General features: G+C 48.8%; 1 protein-coding gene across 1 annotated transcript in view; it reads left to right on the forward strand.

Annotated features, from left to right (window-relative positions):
• Positions 1-1,296: 1,296 nt before the first annotated feature.
• The window catches only part of LOC308042679 (scavenger receptor cysteine-rich domain-containing protein DMBT1-like), a gene marked incomplete at both ends in the record, with an annotated part of 42,249 nt that continues 29,775 nt past the window's right edge, over positions 1,297-13,770 (forward strand). Inside the window, 10 exons of the mRNA XM_080348274.1 lie at positions 1,297-1,672; positions 2,231-2,542; positions 3,730-4,041; positions 5,085-5,513; positions 6,600-6,911; positions 7,865-8,176; positions 9,136-9,447; positions 9,942-9,983; positions 10,427-10,738; positions 13,216-13,388. Coding sequence (XP_080204400.1) covers positions 1,297-1,672; positions 2,231-2,542; positions 3,730-4,041; positions 5,085-5,513; positions 6,600-6,911; positions 7,865-8,176; positions 9,136-9,447; positions 9,942-9,983; positions 10,427-10,738; positions 13,216-13,388 — 2,892 coding nt within the window. The remainder of the gene's footprint in view (positions 1,673-2,230; positions 2,543-3,729; positions 4,042-5,084; positions 5,514-6,599; positions 6,912-7,864; positions 8,177-9,135; positions 9,448-9,941; positions 9,984-10,426; positions 10,739-13,215; positions 13,389-13,770) is intronic.

Consider the following 13,770-nt stretch of genomic DNA (forward strand, 5'->3'; position numbering starts at 1 on the left):
AGGACACAGGTTGAGGGCAGGAAAACTATGCTGTGTGGTCTAAATTACAGCAAGATTCAATATAAATTGCTACATCTCCTTGGTCTTTAACATTTAAAAAAAAAAAAAAAAAAGAATAAAAGAAGTACATCAAGATGAAACGTGTTCTTCAAGCATGTAATTTTCTTCCTGCTAACAAACTGAAAAAAATTACTGCTATTACTGCTTTTTTTTAATACACTCTCACATTTCATTCAGATACAGAAAATATCAATAGTACCACCATGCTAATGTCTTGAGTTGTATCTGTGTTTCCATGTTTTCTGTCTATGTGTTACTTTTGGGATGTACTAGTTCATATCTCAGCTCAGGGGTCTGAAGCTGCCTGGTGGTAGGTGGGACACATAGGAGCACGGTGCTATGAACCACATGCCCAGGGCATGGCACTGGTCTGCCAGTTGTGCCCTTGGTGCTATCGGGCTTCTGCCATGAAAACCCAAAGACAGCAAAGCTCCAAGGTGGATTGCACCAGGTCCCAAAAGATGTACCTCTCCAGGGAAACCATAGCTCACCTGTGTTTGTTTGTCACTTGCATTGTCCAATTTAGTCACTCACTAAAACCAGCCATTTAACACAAGACGCATAGAATCATGGAATCAGAGCATGGTTTGGGTTGGAAAGGACCTTTAGATGACATTTGGTGCAAGCCTCCTGTAACGAGGAGTGTTATTTTCAACTAGAGGATGTCTCAGAGCACTGTCTAACCTGTCCGTGAATGTTTCCAGGGATGGGACATGTACAACATGTCTAGGCAACCAAGAAATAAGCACTTCATTGCCTGAAGACAAAAGGTTTTGGAGATGTGTTCGAACACCGTGTTTTTCTTTCCTCCCACCATGGAAGAATACCTTGCAGAGAACCCCAAGCTCCCCACTATCCATGTGTCTGTGTGGTAGGAATATCCCCATGGCTGGGAGAAAACCTGTCCATGCTCCTTCATACACAAGATCCTCACTTGATTCTTTCTCTTCCTCCGCTACAGATGCCACAAGCGTGAAAACTGTTCCCCCACCACTACCTACACCAGAAGACACAAAAATGGCTGCAAGGGCCTTAGTCATGACTGATCTTCCAGGTGGGTTTGAATTTCTCATGGTTTTTGTAGCTACTTTTCTTTTGGTGGTACCAGTTATTGGCTCCCCTTTGGGGTCTTGATCTTATCCTTGGGAGAATACAGCCTGGGAAATACACAGTCTAATTTAGCAGAGGGTAACAGTCCTGGTGGCCTAATACTCCTAGAGCATTACCAACGCCCCAATGAGTGAAGGTGCTGGGCTGCTAGAGGATTTTCTCATGTGTTCTCTGTCTCCTCCTTTCCAAGGTGCAACCCTGAGCCTGGTGAACGGCAGGAACCGGTGTGAGGGACGCGTAGAGATTGATTACTACGCGGGCACGGGCACTGTCTGTGATGACAGCTGGGACCTGAACGATGCCCAGGTCGTGTGCAGGCAACTGGGATGCGGCTCTGCTGTTTCTGCACCCTCAAATGCCTACTTTGGACAAGGCACCGGCACCATCTACCTGGATGATGTGCAGTGCATAGGGAATGAGTCCTCCCTCTTCCAGTGCAGCCACCGTGGCTGGGGTGTCCACAACTGTGGCCACAGTGAAGATGCTGGTGTTGTGTGCTCAGGTACCGTTGCTTCTCCTTCCTAAATACCAGAACACTTTCCAAAAGTGGCCCTTGTTGGCTGCAGTTAGCCATGTCTTGGAGGCACAGTCAAAGACCATGCTTTTCTTTGCGTCTACCATGGAAGACCATCCTGCATAAACCCCCAAGCTCTCCATCACCGATGTGTCAAGGTGGCACCAACATCCCCAGGGCTGGGAAAAAAAAAACCTGTCCATGACTTTTCATCCACAATGTCCTCACTTGCTTCTTTCTCTTCCTCCCCTACAGATGCCACAAGCATAAGCACAACCAGCTTCCCAACAACCATTCCTCCAGGTGAGTCTGTATTTGTCTTGGTTTTTGTAACCACTACTTTTGGTGGAACCAGTTAGTGGCTCACATGCTGGGTCTTGTCTTCTCCATGGGAGAGCAGACCCAGGGAAATACACAGCCTAGTATAACACAAGGTGGCAGTCCTGGTGGCCTAGAACACCTAGAGCATTGCCAACGCTCCAGTGAGAGAAGGTGCTGGACTGCTAGAAGATTTTCTCATGTGTTCCCTGTCTCCTCCTTTCCAAGGTGCAACCCTGAGCCTGGTGAACGGCAGGAACCGGTGTGAGGGACGCGTAGAGATCGACTACTATGCGGGCACGGGCACTGTCTGTGATGACAGCTGGGACCTGAACGATGCCCAGGTCGTGTGCAGGCAACTGGGATGCGGCTCTGCTGTTTCTGCACCCTCAGATGCCTACTTTGGACAAGGCACCGGCACCATCTACCTGGATGATGTGCAGTGCACAGGGAATGAGTCCTCCCTCTTCCAGTGCAGCCACCGTGGCTGGGGTGTCCACAACTGTGGCCACCATGAAGATGCTGGTGTTGTGTGCTCAGGTATCATTGCTTCTCCTTCCTAAATAGCAGGACACTTTCCAAAGCGGCCCTTGTTGGCTGCAATTAGCCATGTCTTGGAGGCACAGGCAAAGACCATGCTTTTCTTTGTGCCCACCATGGAAGACCATCCTGCACAGACCCTCAGGTTGTCTGTCTCCCATGTGACAGTGTGGCTCCAATATCCCCATGACTGGGAGAAAACCTGTCCGTGCTTCTTCATCCACAATGTCCTCACTTGCTTCTTTCTCTTCCTCCTCTATAGATGCCACAAGCACAACCACTGTTAGCACTCCACCATCAACTAACTACACCAGGTGTATCTTCTTATTTCACTTTTCAGATGCATTACTTTGGAGGTGTATTAGTTACTAGTTTATACATTGGAGTTGTATCATTTGCATATTGTTATGCTTTTGGACAAATCATTATTGTACTAAATGTTTAAATCCTACATACAGCTCCTCTGTGTCTTTCTGATTCTTTTCATGGGGCTGGATTTCAGCCTACATTGATATTGTGGGAAATCTTTTCTTCTTTAGATTTTATGTTATTTGGGCTAGATCCTCTTTCATTCCCTCATACACACATATCAATATGAAATATATTCTTCAAACATGTCATTTTCTTCCAGCTAACAAAGCGAAAAAAAATTTATAGCTGTTTTCTTAATACAGTTTTGCTTATATTTTGTTTAAATACAGAAATGCATTTTCTCTCCTTTGCTTTGATAGAATCATCATAGAATAGTTGGGATTGTAAGGGACATTCAGAGTTCATCTAGTCCAACCCCTGCCATGAGCAGAGACATCTCCACCCATATCAGGTTGCTCAGAGCCCCGTCCAGCCTGGCCTGGGATGTCTCCAGGGATGGAGCATCAGCCACCTTTCCTGTTATGCTTTTATTATTCTTTATAAATTTCCCTTCTTGCTGAAATATTTTGTGCTTAGCCTGCCATCTAAATTTTATGTAGAAATTTTGCATTAAATATATGTAGCTGATTTTAAGATCTGGAAGACAGGAAGAAAAAAGGTGTGTAATCACCTCTGTCCTCACAGACATTTAATATTGGGCTAGGCAAAATCCTGCTAGGATTGATGGGGTAAGAGGACCAAATAGATGTCTTCCTATGGTCATTTCTAGCTTATTTGTTCAACTGTGCTTGTGCTCAATTCCCTTTCTCCCAAAGAGACCTATCTCCAGCTGGTGAATGGAAGGCACAGATGTGAAGGTCGCGTTGAGGTCTATTACAGAGGAAGCCTGGGGACAGTTTGTGATGATTTCTGGGACCTTCGTGATGCCCAGGTTGTGTGCAGGCAGCTGGGATGCGGCCAGGCCATCGCAGCTCTTGGAAGTGCTTACTTTGGCCAAGGCTCAGGTGACATCCTGCTGGACAATGTCAACTGCAATGGAACCGAGGACTCCTTGGAGCATTGTGCTCACCTGGGCTGGAGGAGGCACAACTGTGCCCACTACGAAGATGCTAGTGTTGTCTGTTCAGGTGCTGTCAACATTTTTATTTTCTAAATACTTTTGCTATAAATTGCACTCAATTTACTTGAGTCAGCATGTGGGTATGCAGACGTTCTTCTGAGATACCATTTCATTCATTCAAGAAATGTGGTACAAAGTTATACCAGATGTAACACATGTGCATGTATAATCTTTCTATTTCATTATGAAGAATTTTCTATCTGTGGAAGGTTGTGCACCCTCTGAAAAGGCCTGTTCTCAGGAAGCAGAGTCTGATCTTCCAACAATCCAGTCTTTTTACTCCACTGACCCTGCAGAGCCAGGACAGACTCATGATTTTCTCGTTAAATATACAAATTGTGCTCACTCACTCCATGCAAAGCAATTAAAAAACCCAAGGATCAGAGATGCATTGCAATAAGCAGAACTTTTGTTCTGTCTAATCACCCAGGAGTGACAAGGAGAATAAGGAAACAAGTTGAAATCAGAGGCAAAGCTATGTCTGGTAGGCAATTTTAATCGGGGAGGAATGGGGCTACGTGACACTCGTCACAAGCCTTAATGCATTCATTATGAGCAATAACAGTTTGAGTCACAACCCAAACTGTCATAGCTGACAACTCACTTTGCATTGTTTCTGTATTTTTCAAGTTTTTCTTCAAGTTTAGGTCCATCAATATTCTTTTCCTTTACAAATATCCATCCTTTTTGAGTACTGTGTCATCTTGCTGTTTTCTGATTTTACTTTCCCCTTACTTTTTAAGAAAAGGTAATTCATTTGTAGGTTATTTTTTCCTGTATTAACAACAGATCGTTATAAATTGAGAAATCACTGATGATAACAAAACTTGCTCCGATACCTCTATTACCATATGTGTGCTATGTTCAATGTCTGTTTAGGTGCCATTTATTTCTTGCTTGCATCCGTAGCTCCATTAGCTACAACAGACTGACCATATTCAACATGGCCATGTTCATGCTGGTCTGATCCATAATCATAGTTAACACACAGATGTACCCATTGCACAAGCTGATCCTCATGTGGGTGATGTTTTTCTTCCACATTCATAGGAGAGACCACCACAGCACCGACAATCTCCACAGGGCCAACAGACTCAACACTGGACACAATCTTCACAGCACAGGTGACCTCCACAGAGGACTCAACCACTGCAACACTAACAACCTCTCCTGCAGAGACAACCACCACAGCCCCACTGACCACCACAGTGGAGATGTCCACCCTAGCAGAGACGTCCAGCGCACCACCACCAACCACCACAGTGGAGATGTCCACCCTAGCAGAGACATCCAGCACACCACCACCAACCACCACAGTGGAGACGTCCACCCTAGCAGAGACGTCCAGCGCACCACCACCAACCACCACAGTGGAGACGTCCACCCTAGCAGAGACGTCCAGCGCACCACCACCAACCACCACAGTGGAGACGTCCACCCTAGCAGAGATGGCCACCACAGCAGAGACCAGCACAACAGGTAACTCTGTCCACTGTCACTCACTGATCTTCTTAGTGTACTGGAGGGATTCTCCCATTCCTGGGTCACTCCAGTTAGGACACTCCTGACAGCCAAGTCCACAGAGAGGATGCAAGCAGAGCATGGAGAAGAGCTGGTAAACTGGGGGGCTGAGGCTTGGGGCCAGAACCTCTGTAGCCATTCCTGGTGAATGAGACTGTTCAGTGAGGGATTTCCTCTCGCTGCAGCTGGGGAGACTGTGACAAGGGACCATTCTGCCTTTGCCCCTGCAGTTTCTGCACGGATAGTACCATAGGTATTTCCTAGACGTGCTCTGGGATTTGGGATATGACTGGAAAAGAGAAACCTGCTGCATCAAATGTTTTGTAATGCAAGTTAGACCTCTATGGGTCTGAGAATCCTGGCTAAGGAGGACAAGGCTCTGTGAAACAGAGAAGTCATAATGCTCATTTCAATCAAATTAAAAACCTCCACATAAGTGCCATGGAACAGGGATTTCTTGAAGATGGGCTACTACAGGGTACGTGACATGTGCTGAGTGTCTTCAGAGCCTTTTTCATTGACACCAAATTTTTACTTGCATCCGTAGCTTCAGAAACCACCACAGACTGGACAGATTCAACAGGTAATTTTTGCCCACCAGAGCCATCCCTGGCCATGCAGCAATCATGCAGGTTCCCTGTGGCAGGGCCCCGTCTGGCCACTGTGAGTGCTGTGCATTCTCATCACTCATTAGTTCTCCAGCCTTGTTTTTCTGTTTCTATGTTGACATCTATGTCCATTACCACAAACCTGCTGCACTTGCTGCACTTTCCTTTACACCCTCTTCTTTCTTCATGCTTCACATTCAGCCCCTCCTGAATGGCCATATGCAACATGAAATTCATGCCCAAAAAGCTTGTTCCCAGCCTTGCAATGAGCCCCAGGCCAGCATGACAGGGGAGGAGGGGGGACAAGCTGGACTGATTCTGCCCAGCACAGGCTGCTGCTCCCCTCTGTCTGTGACATATCCAGGGAAAGAGGGAGTGAGGACCATGAGTGCTGTGTGGGAGGGACCCTGACCCAGCACCACTTGCCTCCCCACAGGCACCAGCCTGCGCCTCTCCGGTGGCAGAAACAGCTGCGAAGGACGTGTGGAGCTGTACAAGGACAGCAGCTGGGGGACTGTGTGCGATGACTTGTGGGACCTGAGTGAAGCCCAGGTGGTGTGCCGGCAGCTGGGCTGTGGCCAGGCCATGGACGCCCCAGGCAGCGCACACTTTGGCCCCGGCTCTGGGCCCATCTTCCTGGACGATGTGCAGTGCAGTGGGGACGAGCCCTCCCTCCAGATGTGCAGGCACAGGGGCTGGGGTGTGCACAACTGTGGGCATGGCGAGGATGCCAGCGTCATCTGTGCAGGTGTGTGGGCAGCAGAGGACACACCAGCTTTCCCAGTGATCCCACTGGGCATGCTTGGGTGCCGTCCCTTGGGAGCAGCCGTGCTTCCCTCCCTCGGTAGCGCTGCGGCAGAGCAGTGAGGTTGGTGTGTTCCGCTGCCTGGTGCTGGGAGAATGTGTCACACAGAAGACACCTTTTTTCACACAGAGGGCACAGCAGGCTCTCCATGCTTGCAGGTGTAGGCACTTGCTGTGGTGGTGAAGAGCAGGATTGTGGTGTGTGGAGGACGGGCCAGCCCTGGGGGCACATCCAGTTTGAGTCTGGATGGGGGATGGAAGGAGAGAGCTTTGTGCTGTCATTACCATTAGTACTCCATCCAGCCTTGATTTTCCATGTCCTTTGCCATTGCTATGTCTACCTCCCTCTCCATGTCCATTGCCATCTCCATTGCCACAAACCTGCTACATTCACTGCACTTTTATTCACAGCCTCTTCTTCCTTGCAGCTCCACATTCAAACCCTCCTGTTGAATGGCCGTACACACCAGGTAATTCATGCCCCGCCAGTATGTTCCCAGCTATACACTAAGCCCTAGCCCAGCTGGGCTGTGTCTGCCCAGCAAAGGCTGCTGCTCCCCTCTGCCTGTGACATCTCCTGAGTGCATGGTTCGTCTCCCTTAGGGGATGGGGAAGACTCCAGCCATACAAAGGCTTTTTCTGCAAATGTCCCCATACCCCAAGCACCTCTGTCCCCAGGCAGCTCCCAGAGATCCCTCAGCATGTTCCTGATCAGATGCACCTGCTCTCTGAATTCCCAAGGTCATTGCTCTTTCACTGGCCTCCACTGGTCTCTGTGGGTCTACCCCACACCACCTCATGGTCACTGTGAACAAATCTCCAAAATGGACAGGGTGATAGGGACCGTGGGTGTTGGGCTGCAGGGACACTGACCTAGCACCACTTGCCTCCCCACAGGCACCAGCCTGCGCCTCTCCGGTGGCAGGAACAGCTGCGAAGGACGTGTGGAGCTGTACAAGGACAGCAGCTGGGGGACAGTGTGCGATGACTTGTGGGACCTGAGCGAAGCCCAGGTGGTGTGCCGGCAGCTGGGCTGTGGCCAGGCCATGGACGCCCCGGGCAGCTCACGCTTTGGCCCCGGCTCCGGGCCCATCTTCCTGGACGACGTGCAGTGCAGCGGGGACGAGCCCTCCCTCCAGATGTGCAGGCACAGGGGCTGGGGTGTGCACAACTGCGGGCATGGCGAGGATGCCAGCGTCATCTGTGCAGGTGTGTGGGCAGCAGAGGACATTGACTCTCACAGAGGACCCACTGGGTGGGTTTGGATGTCGTCCCTTGGGAGCAGCAATGCTTCCCTCCCTTGGTAGAGCCAGGGCAGAGCAGTGAGGTTGGGGGCTTGTGCTGCCTGGTGCTGGGAGCACATAACACACAAAAGCCACCATTGTATATGCAGAAGGCACAGTAGGAACTCCATGCTCACAGGTGTAGGTGCTTGGAGTGGTGGAAAAGAGCAGGATGGTGGGATAGTGGCTTGTGGAGAATGAGTCAGCCCTGGGGGTGCATCAGGGTTTCCTGGGTGGGAGATTGCAGGACAGAGTTTAACACTCTTGACACCCATTAGTACTTTAGCCTTGCTACTCTATGTTCTTGTCCACTGCCATGGCCATGGCCACAAACCTACTGAATTCACTGCACTTTCATTCACTCCCTCGTCTTCCTTGCAGCTCCACATTCAACCCCTCCTGCTGAATGGCCTTACACACCAGGTAATTCATGCCCACCCAGCTTATTCATATGCTTGCGCTGAGCCCTAGCAGGAAAGGAGAGTGGAGGGGAGAGGAGGGGAGGCGACGGTCTGGCCTGAATTTGCCCAGCACAGACTGTTGCTCCCCTCTGCCCATGACATGTCCAGGCTGCGTGGTTGATCTCCTTCAGGGGATGGGTTACACTCCAGCTCTACAAAGGCTTTTTCTGCAAATCTCCCCATGCTCCAAGCACTCTGCCCCAAAGACAAGTCCCAGAGACCACCAGCATTTCCCTGGGCAGGTACATCTGCTCTCTGCACACCCAGCGTCATTGCTCTCTCACTGCCCTCCACTGGTCCGTGTAGGTCTACACCACACCACCTCATGGTTCCCGAGGCCAAAGCTCCAAAATGGACAGGGAGGTGAGGAACGTAGGTCCTGTGTGGGATGGACCCTGACCCAGCACCACTTGCCTCCCCGCAGGCACCAGCCTGCGCCTCTCCGGTGGCAGGAACAGCTGCGAGGGACGTGTGGAGCTGTACAAGGACAGCAGCTGGGGGACCGTGTGCGATGACTTTTGGGACCTGAGCGAAGCCCAGGTGGTGTGCCGGCAGCTGGGCTGTGGCCAGGCCATGGACGCCCCGGGCAGCGCGCACTTTGGCCCCGGCTCCGGGCCCATCTTCCTGGACGATGTGCAGTGCAGCGGGGACGAGCCCTCCCTCCAGATGTGCAGGCACAGGGGCTGGGTTGTGCACAACTGCGGGCATGGCGAGGATGCCAGCATCATCTGTGCAGGTGTGTGGGCAGCAGAGGACACTGGCTTTCCTGGTGGTCCCAATGGATGGGTTTGGGTGCCGTCCCTTGGAGGCAGCCAATGCTTCCCTCCCTTGGCAGAGCCAGGCTTGAGTGGCAAGGTTGAGGTTTTCTGCTGCCTGTGGCTGGAAGAAGATGTCATGCAACAGCCCCATTTTTGCACACAGAAGGTACAGCAGGCTCTCCACATGCACAGGTCTAGGTTCTTTGCGCACTGACAAAGAGTGCGATGGCAGGATCATGGCACAGAGAGAATGAGACAGTAGTGGGGGCACATCAGATTTGTGTCTGAATGGGGAATGGCAAGACAGAGCTTAATGCTCTTGTTAATCATCAGTAGTCTAGCCTTGCTTTTCCATGTCCATATCCTTGTCTTTTGCCATTGCCATGGCCATCTCTATGTCCATTGCCATCTCCATTGCCCCAAGCCTGCTACATTTGCTTCCCTTTCATTCACTCCCTTTTCTTCCTTGCAGATCCACATTCAACCCCTCCTGCTGAACGGCCATACACACCAGGTAATTCATGCCCTCCAAGCTTGTTCCCAGCTTTGCACTGAGCCCCAGTACAGCACAAGAGGAGACGAGAGGAGAGGGGATGGGCTGTCCTGTGTCTGCCCAGCACAGGCTGCTCTTCCCCTCTGCTCATGAGATCCCCAGGGTGCAGGGTTGTTATCCCTCAGGGGATGGACAACACTCTAGTCGTACAAAGGGATTTTTCTGTAAACGCCCCCATGCCCTAAGCACGTCTGCCCCCAGGGATCTCTCACAAATCCCCAGCATGTCCCTGGTCAGGTGTACCCAGGGTTGTTGCTTTCTCACTGCCCTCCCCTGGTCCGTGTAGGTCTAAACCACCCCAGCTCACAGTCCCTGAGGACAAAGCTCCAAAATGGACAGGGAGGTGGGGACTGTAGGTCCTGTGTGGGAGGGACCCTGACCCAGCACCACTTGCCTCCCCGCAGGCACCAGCCTGCGCCTCTCCGATGGCAGGAATGGCTGCGAGGGACGTGTGGAGCTGTACAAGGACAGCAGCTGGGGGACTGTGTGCGATGACTTTTGGGACCTGAGTGAAGCCCAGGTGGTATGCCGGCAGCTGGGCTGTGGCCAGGCCATGGACGCCCCAGGCAGCGCGCACTTTGGCCCCGGCTCCGGGCCCATCTTCCTGGACGACATGCAGTGCAGCGGGGATGAGCCCTCCCTCCAGATGTGCAGGCACAGGGGCTGGGGTGTGCACAACTGTAGGCATAGCGAGGATGCCAGCGTCATCTGTGCAGGTGCGTGGGTAGCAGAGGACACGAGCTCTCCCGTGAACCTCATGGTCACCCATGTCCACATTCCCACTTTGCCATGATCCTTGTCTTGTTACCCTATGCCTCAGTATGGGGACATGTCTACACCTCAGTATCTTTCTTCTGAAAAACAAATCTCACTTGTGTTTTTTCTTCCTTCACACCTGCAGATCCTCTGGACACCATGACACCTTCATCAGGTAATGCTCTTCTGGAGCTCTTCTCACCCTTCTTATTGGTGTCTTCCTCTCCGGGTTTTTGAATTTGTTTTTTGTATCTGTGGCAATATCACTTTAAACTTGTGTGATAATTCTTAGACCGCCTGTGAAAACCCCTTGCACTTCTGCGATTCTTATTGTGCAGTCATAGTTGTTGACTGTGGACATGCCATTTCCCCACTGGGCTCTTCAGCTGGGTCAAGGCTTAGGAAGTGTTGTCTAAATCTCTTTTAGCCACATGTATTAGTACTGGCAAAGTGATGTATGTACTTTCTTCAGAACTGAAGATCTAAAGGATAGCAACATCAAACCACAACAGTGTTATTTGGCTGACTATTTGTGTGTGTGGTAAAGTTTCCTTATTGTCATGATTTCTATATAGCACTCATAAATCATTTTTTTCTCCTGATTTTTTTTATTTTCCATGTTGTCTTCATCTGCTTCCCTGATGGCATAACTTCCTTTGTCTTCTTTTAGAATTTCCTTAAGAAACATATTTTCTTTTTCAAAATTATACCTGTTCAATTGAAACATTCTTCATTTGCTTCCAGAGTCACAGGTCATTTATCAGAGAGGCAGTGTGCAGTGGGTATTTTTTGGCTCTTCTGCTTACTTATAGCTCTTATGGTCTTCAACTTGCTATTTTTGCATTAGAAAGCAGATGTTAGATTCAGAGCTTGACCATTCACAGAAAATAGCATGGAAGTTTCTGAGGGTTCGTCAAAGGGACTGTGTGTGCATACAGCTGATGCTCCCAAGCTTGGGATACCCAAGAACCCCAAAATCCTGAGGCAGGAAGGAGTGTGCTGGAATATAAAATATGGGGGTTGTTGCCTTTATGTGTCTTATCTTGCAGGAATTAAGTTCAGAACTTGTGCTCTCCTTCCTATAAGGAAACTTTTAGGATTAACTATGTGTTTAACATCAAAACCATACATCATTCATGCTGGCAGGAACACAAAAGCTTTTTGCAGCTATGCTTATAGGAGAAATGAGATCTATTTAAGACTTCCATTTTTACTGTCATGACACCTCCCAGAATCAGATCTCAACTACAAAAAGGAGAGACCGGAGCAGAAAGCATCACAGTATCACTGCCCAGCCTGAAGAGGGTGGCCTGACACCATGGACGTGGCAGGGAATCCTGAATGCAACATGAAAGAAAACCTAATGCAAAACCAAATATTTGTTTTGATTTGAGTCATGCAGAATATCATCTGCAGTCAGCGGGAGACCCGCTTCTCAGGAGCTGTGGATGAGACATGTACAGCTCAAGTACAATGTTGTGGGGGCTACTGTAAGTAATTTCTCTTCCATTTCTTTCTGCAGCACCTTATTTTTGTGGTGGCTCAGTTTCAAATTCCTCTGGGATACTACAGAGCCCATTCTACCCTAGAAGTTATCCAAACAACGCTGACTGTGTGTGGGAAATACAAGTAGAGAACAATTTCCGTGTTATGCTCACATTTAGAGATATTGCGTAAGTAAAATATTGATTCCCTGGGGAAATAATGAAGTCAAAACTTACCTGAGAAGCTTGAAAACTTATTTGAAATAAGAAAGCTTCACAATTTTAAAGATATTTTCAATAACATCCAGCAGTTGGAATGCTACAACAAAATCTGGAGTACTGTGGTATTTTCTGCTCACAGTTTTCTGCTAAAACTATATAGAAAATGAATAAAACCTCTGCCATGAAAACTTTAAGTCCTGATTCTATCACACGCTAGGCAGTTAAATCAGAGTTTCTGAAACCCATTTGACAAGGTGCTGACATTTGTTCACCAGGATGCAAAGCATGGGATGCCAGGATGACTACATTGAAGTCTATGATGGGCCTCCAGACTCTTCCCCACTTCTTGGGAGACTTTGTTCTGGTTCCTTTCCCACGTACACATCCTCTTCAAACATGATGACCGTTCACTTTCACAGCGATTCTAGATACACCTTCAGAGGGTTTCAAGCTCACTACTCCTCCATTTCATCAGATCACACCACCAGTAAGTTCCCATTCAGTGTTTCTCAATGGACAAGGCTGTCTATTGTTTTTGTTTGCAAATGAAATATTTATGTATATTTAAAGATGTTAGGGAAATGAAATTATGTGTGTGAAATCTGATGGGTTGGGTGTGAACTGCCAATGTTCTAAATTAAGAATAAATCACAATGTGGATCAGTTACAACCTTTAATCATTAACAGGTTCCTGAAGTCACTAATTATATTTTATCATCTTTTCCTGCCAGCCCTTCTGTGTTTGCCAGACTACATGCGTGCTGTGGTTAGCAGAGACTATCTCCAGTCCCAAGGCTACTCAGCTCAGATGGTCACCCTGAGTGACCATCGCTGTACACCAACAGTCACGCCGCGCGAGGTCATATTCAACATTCCCTACAACAGCTGTGGGACGATACGAGAGGTACGGTCACTGTTGTGCACGGGGAATTGCAAGATCTGATTTGAAAAGAGTCACTAAAGGGACATTGTGGTCCACAGTGCTAAGACGTGAACCAATGAGACCTGAGGGGTTTTAGTGCTTTAGGTCTTCATGCCTTAGGTAATGTCCATGCTTAACAGAAATAAGCTTATAGGGAGGAAAGTATAGGAGGAAGTTACATGAACTTTCCATGATTTAAAGCAGGCATAGTCCTGTAAGTGCTGTGGAGATTTGGGATGATTTTGTTCTACACAATTGGTGTTTTTACAGATGTTCAACGAGTTGGTTCTGCCTTGGGTTTAATGAAGAGTTTTTCTCCACTGATTTCTATTTAATTATACACTTCAGCAGGTTTATTTAAAAT

Source organism: Nesoenas mayeri, assembly GCF_963082525.1.
Source record: "Nesoenas mayeri genome assembly, chromosome: 7".
Taxonomy (NCBI): Eukaryota; Metazoa; Chordata; class Aves; order Columbiformes; family Columbidae; genus Nesoenas; species Nesoenas mayeri.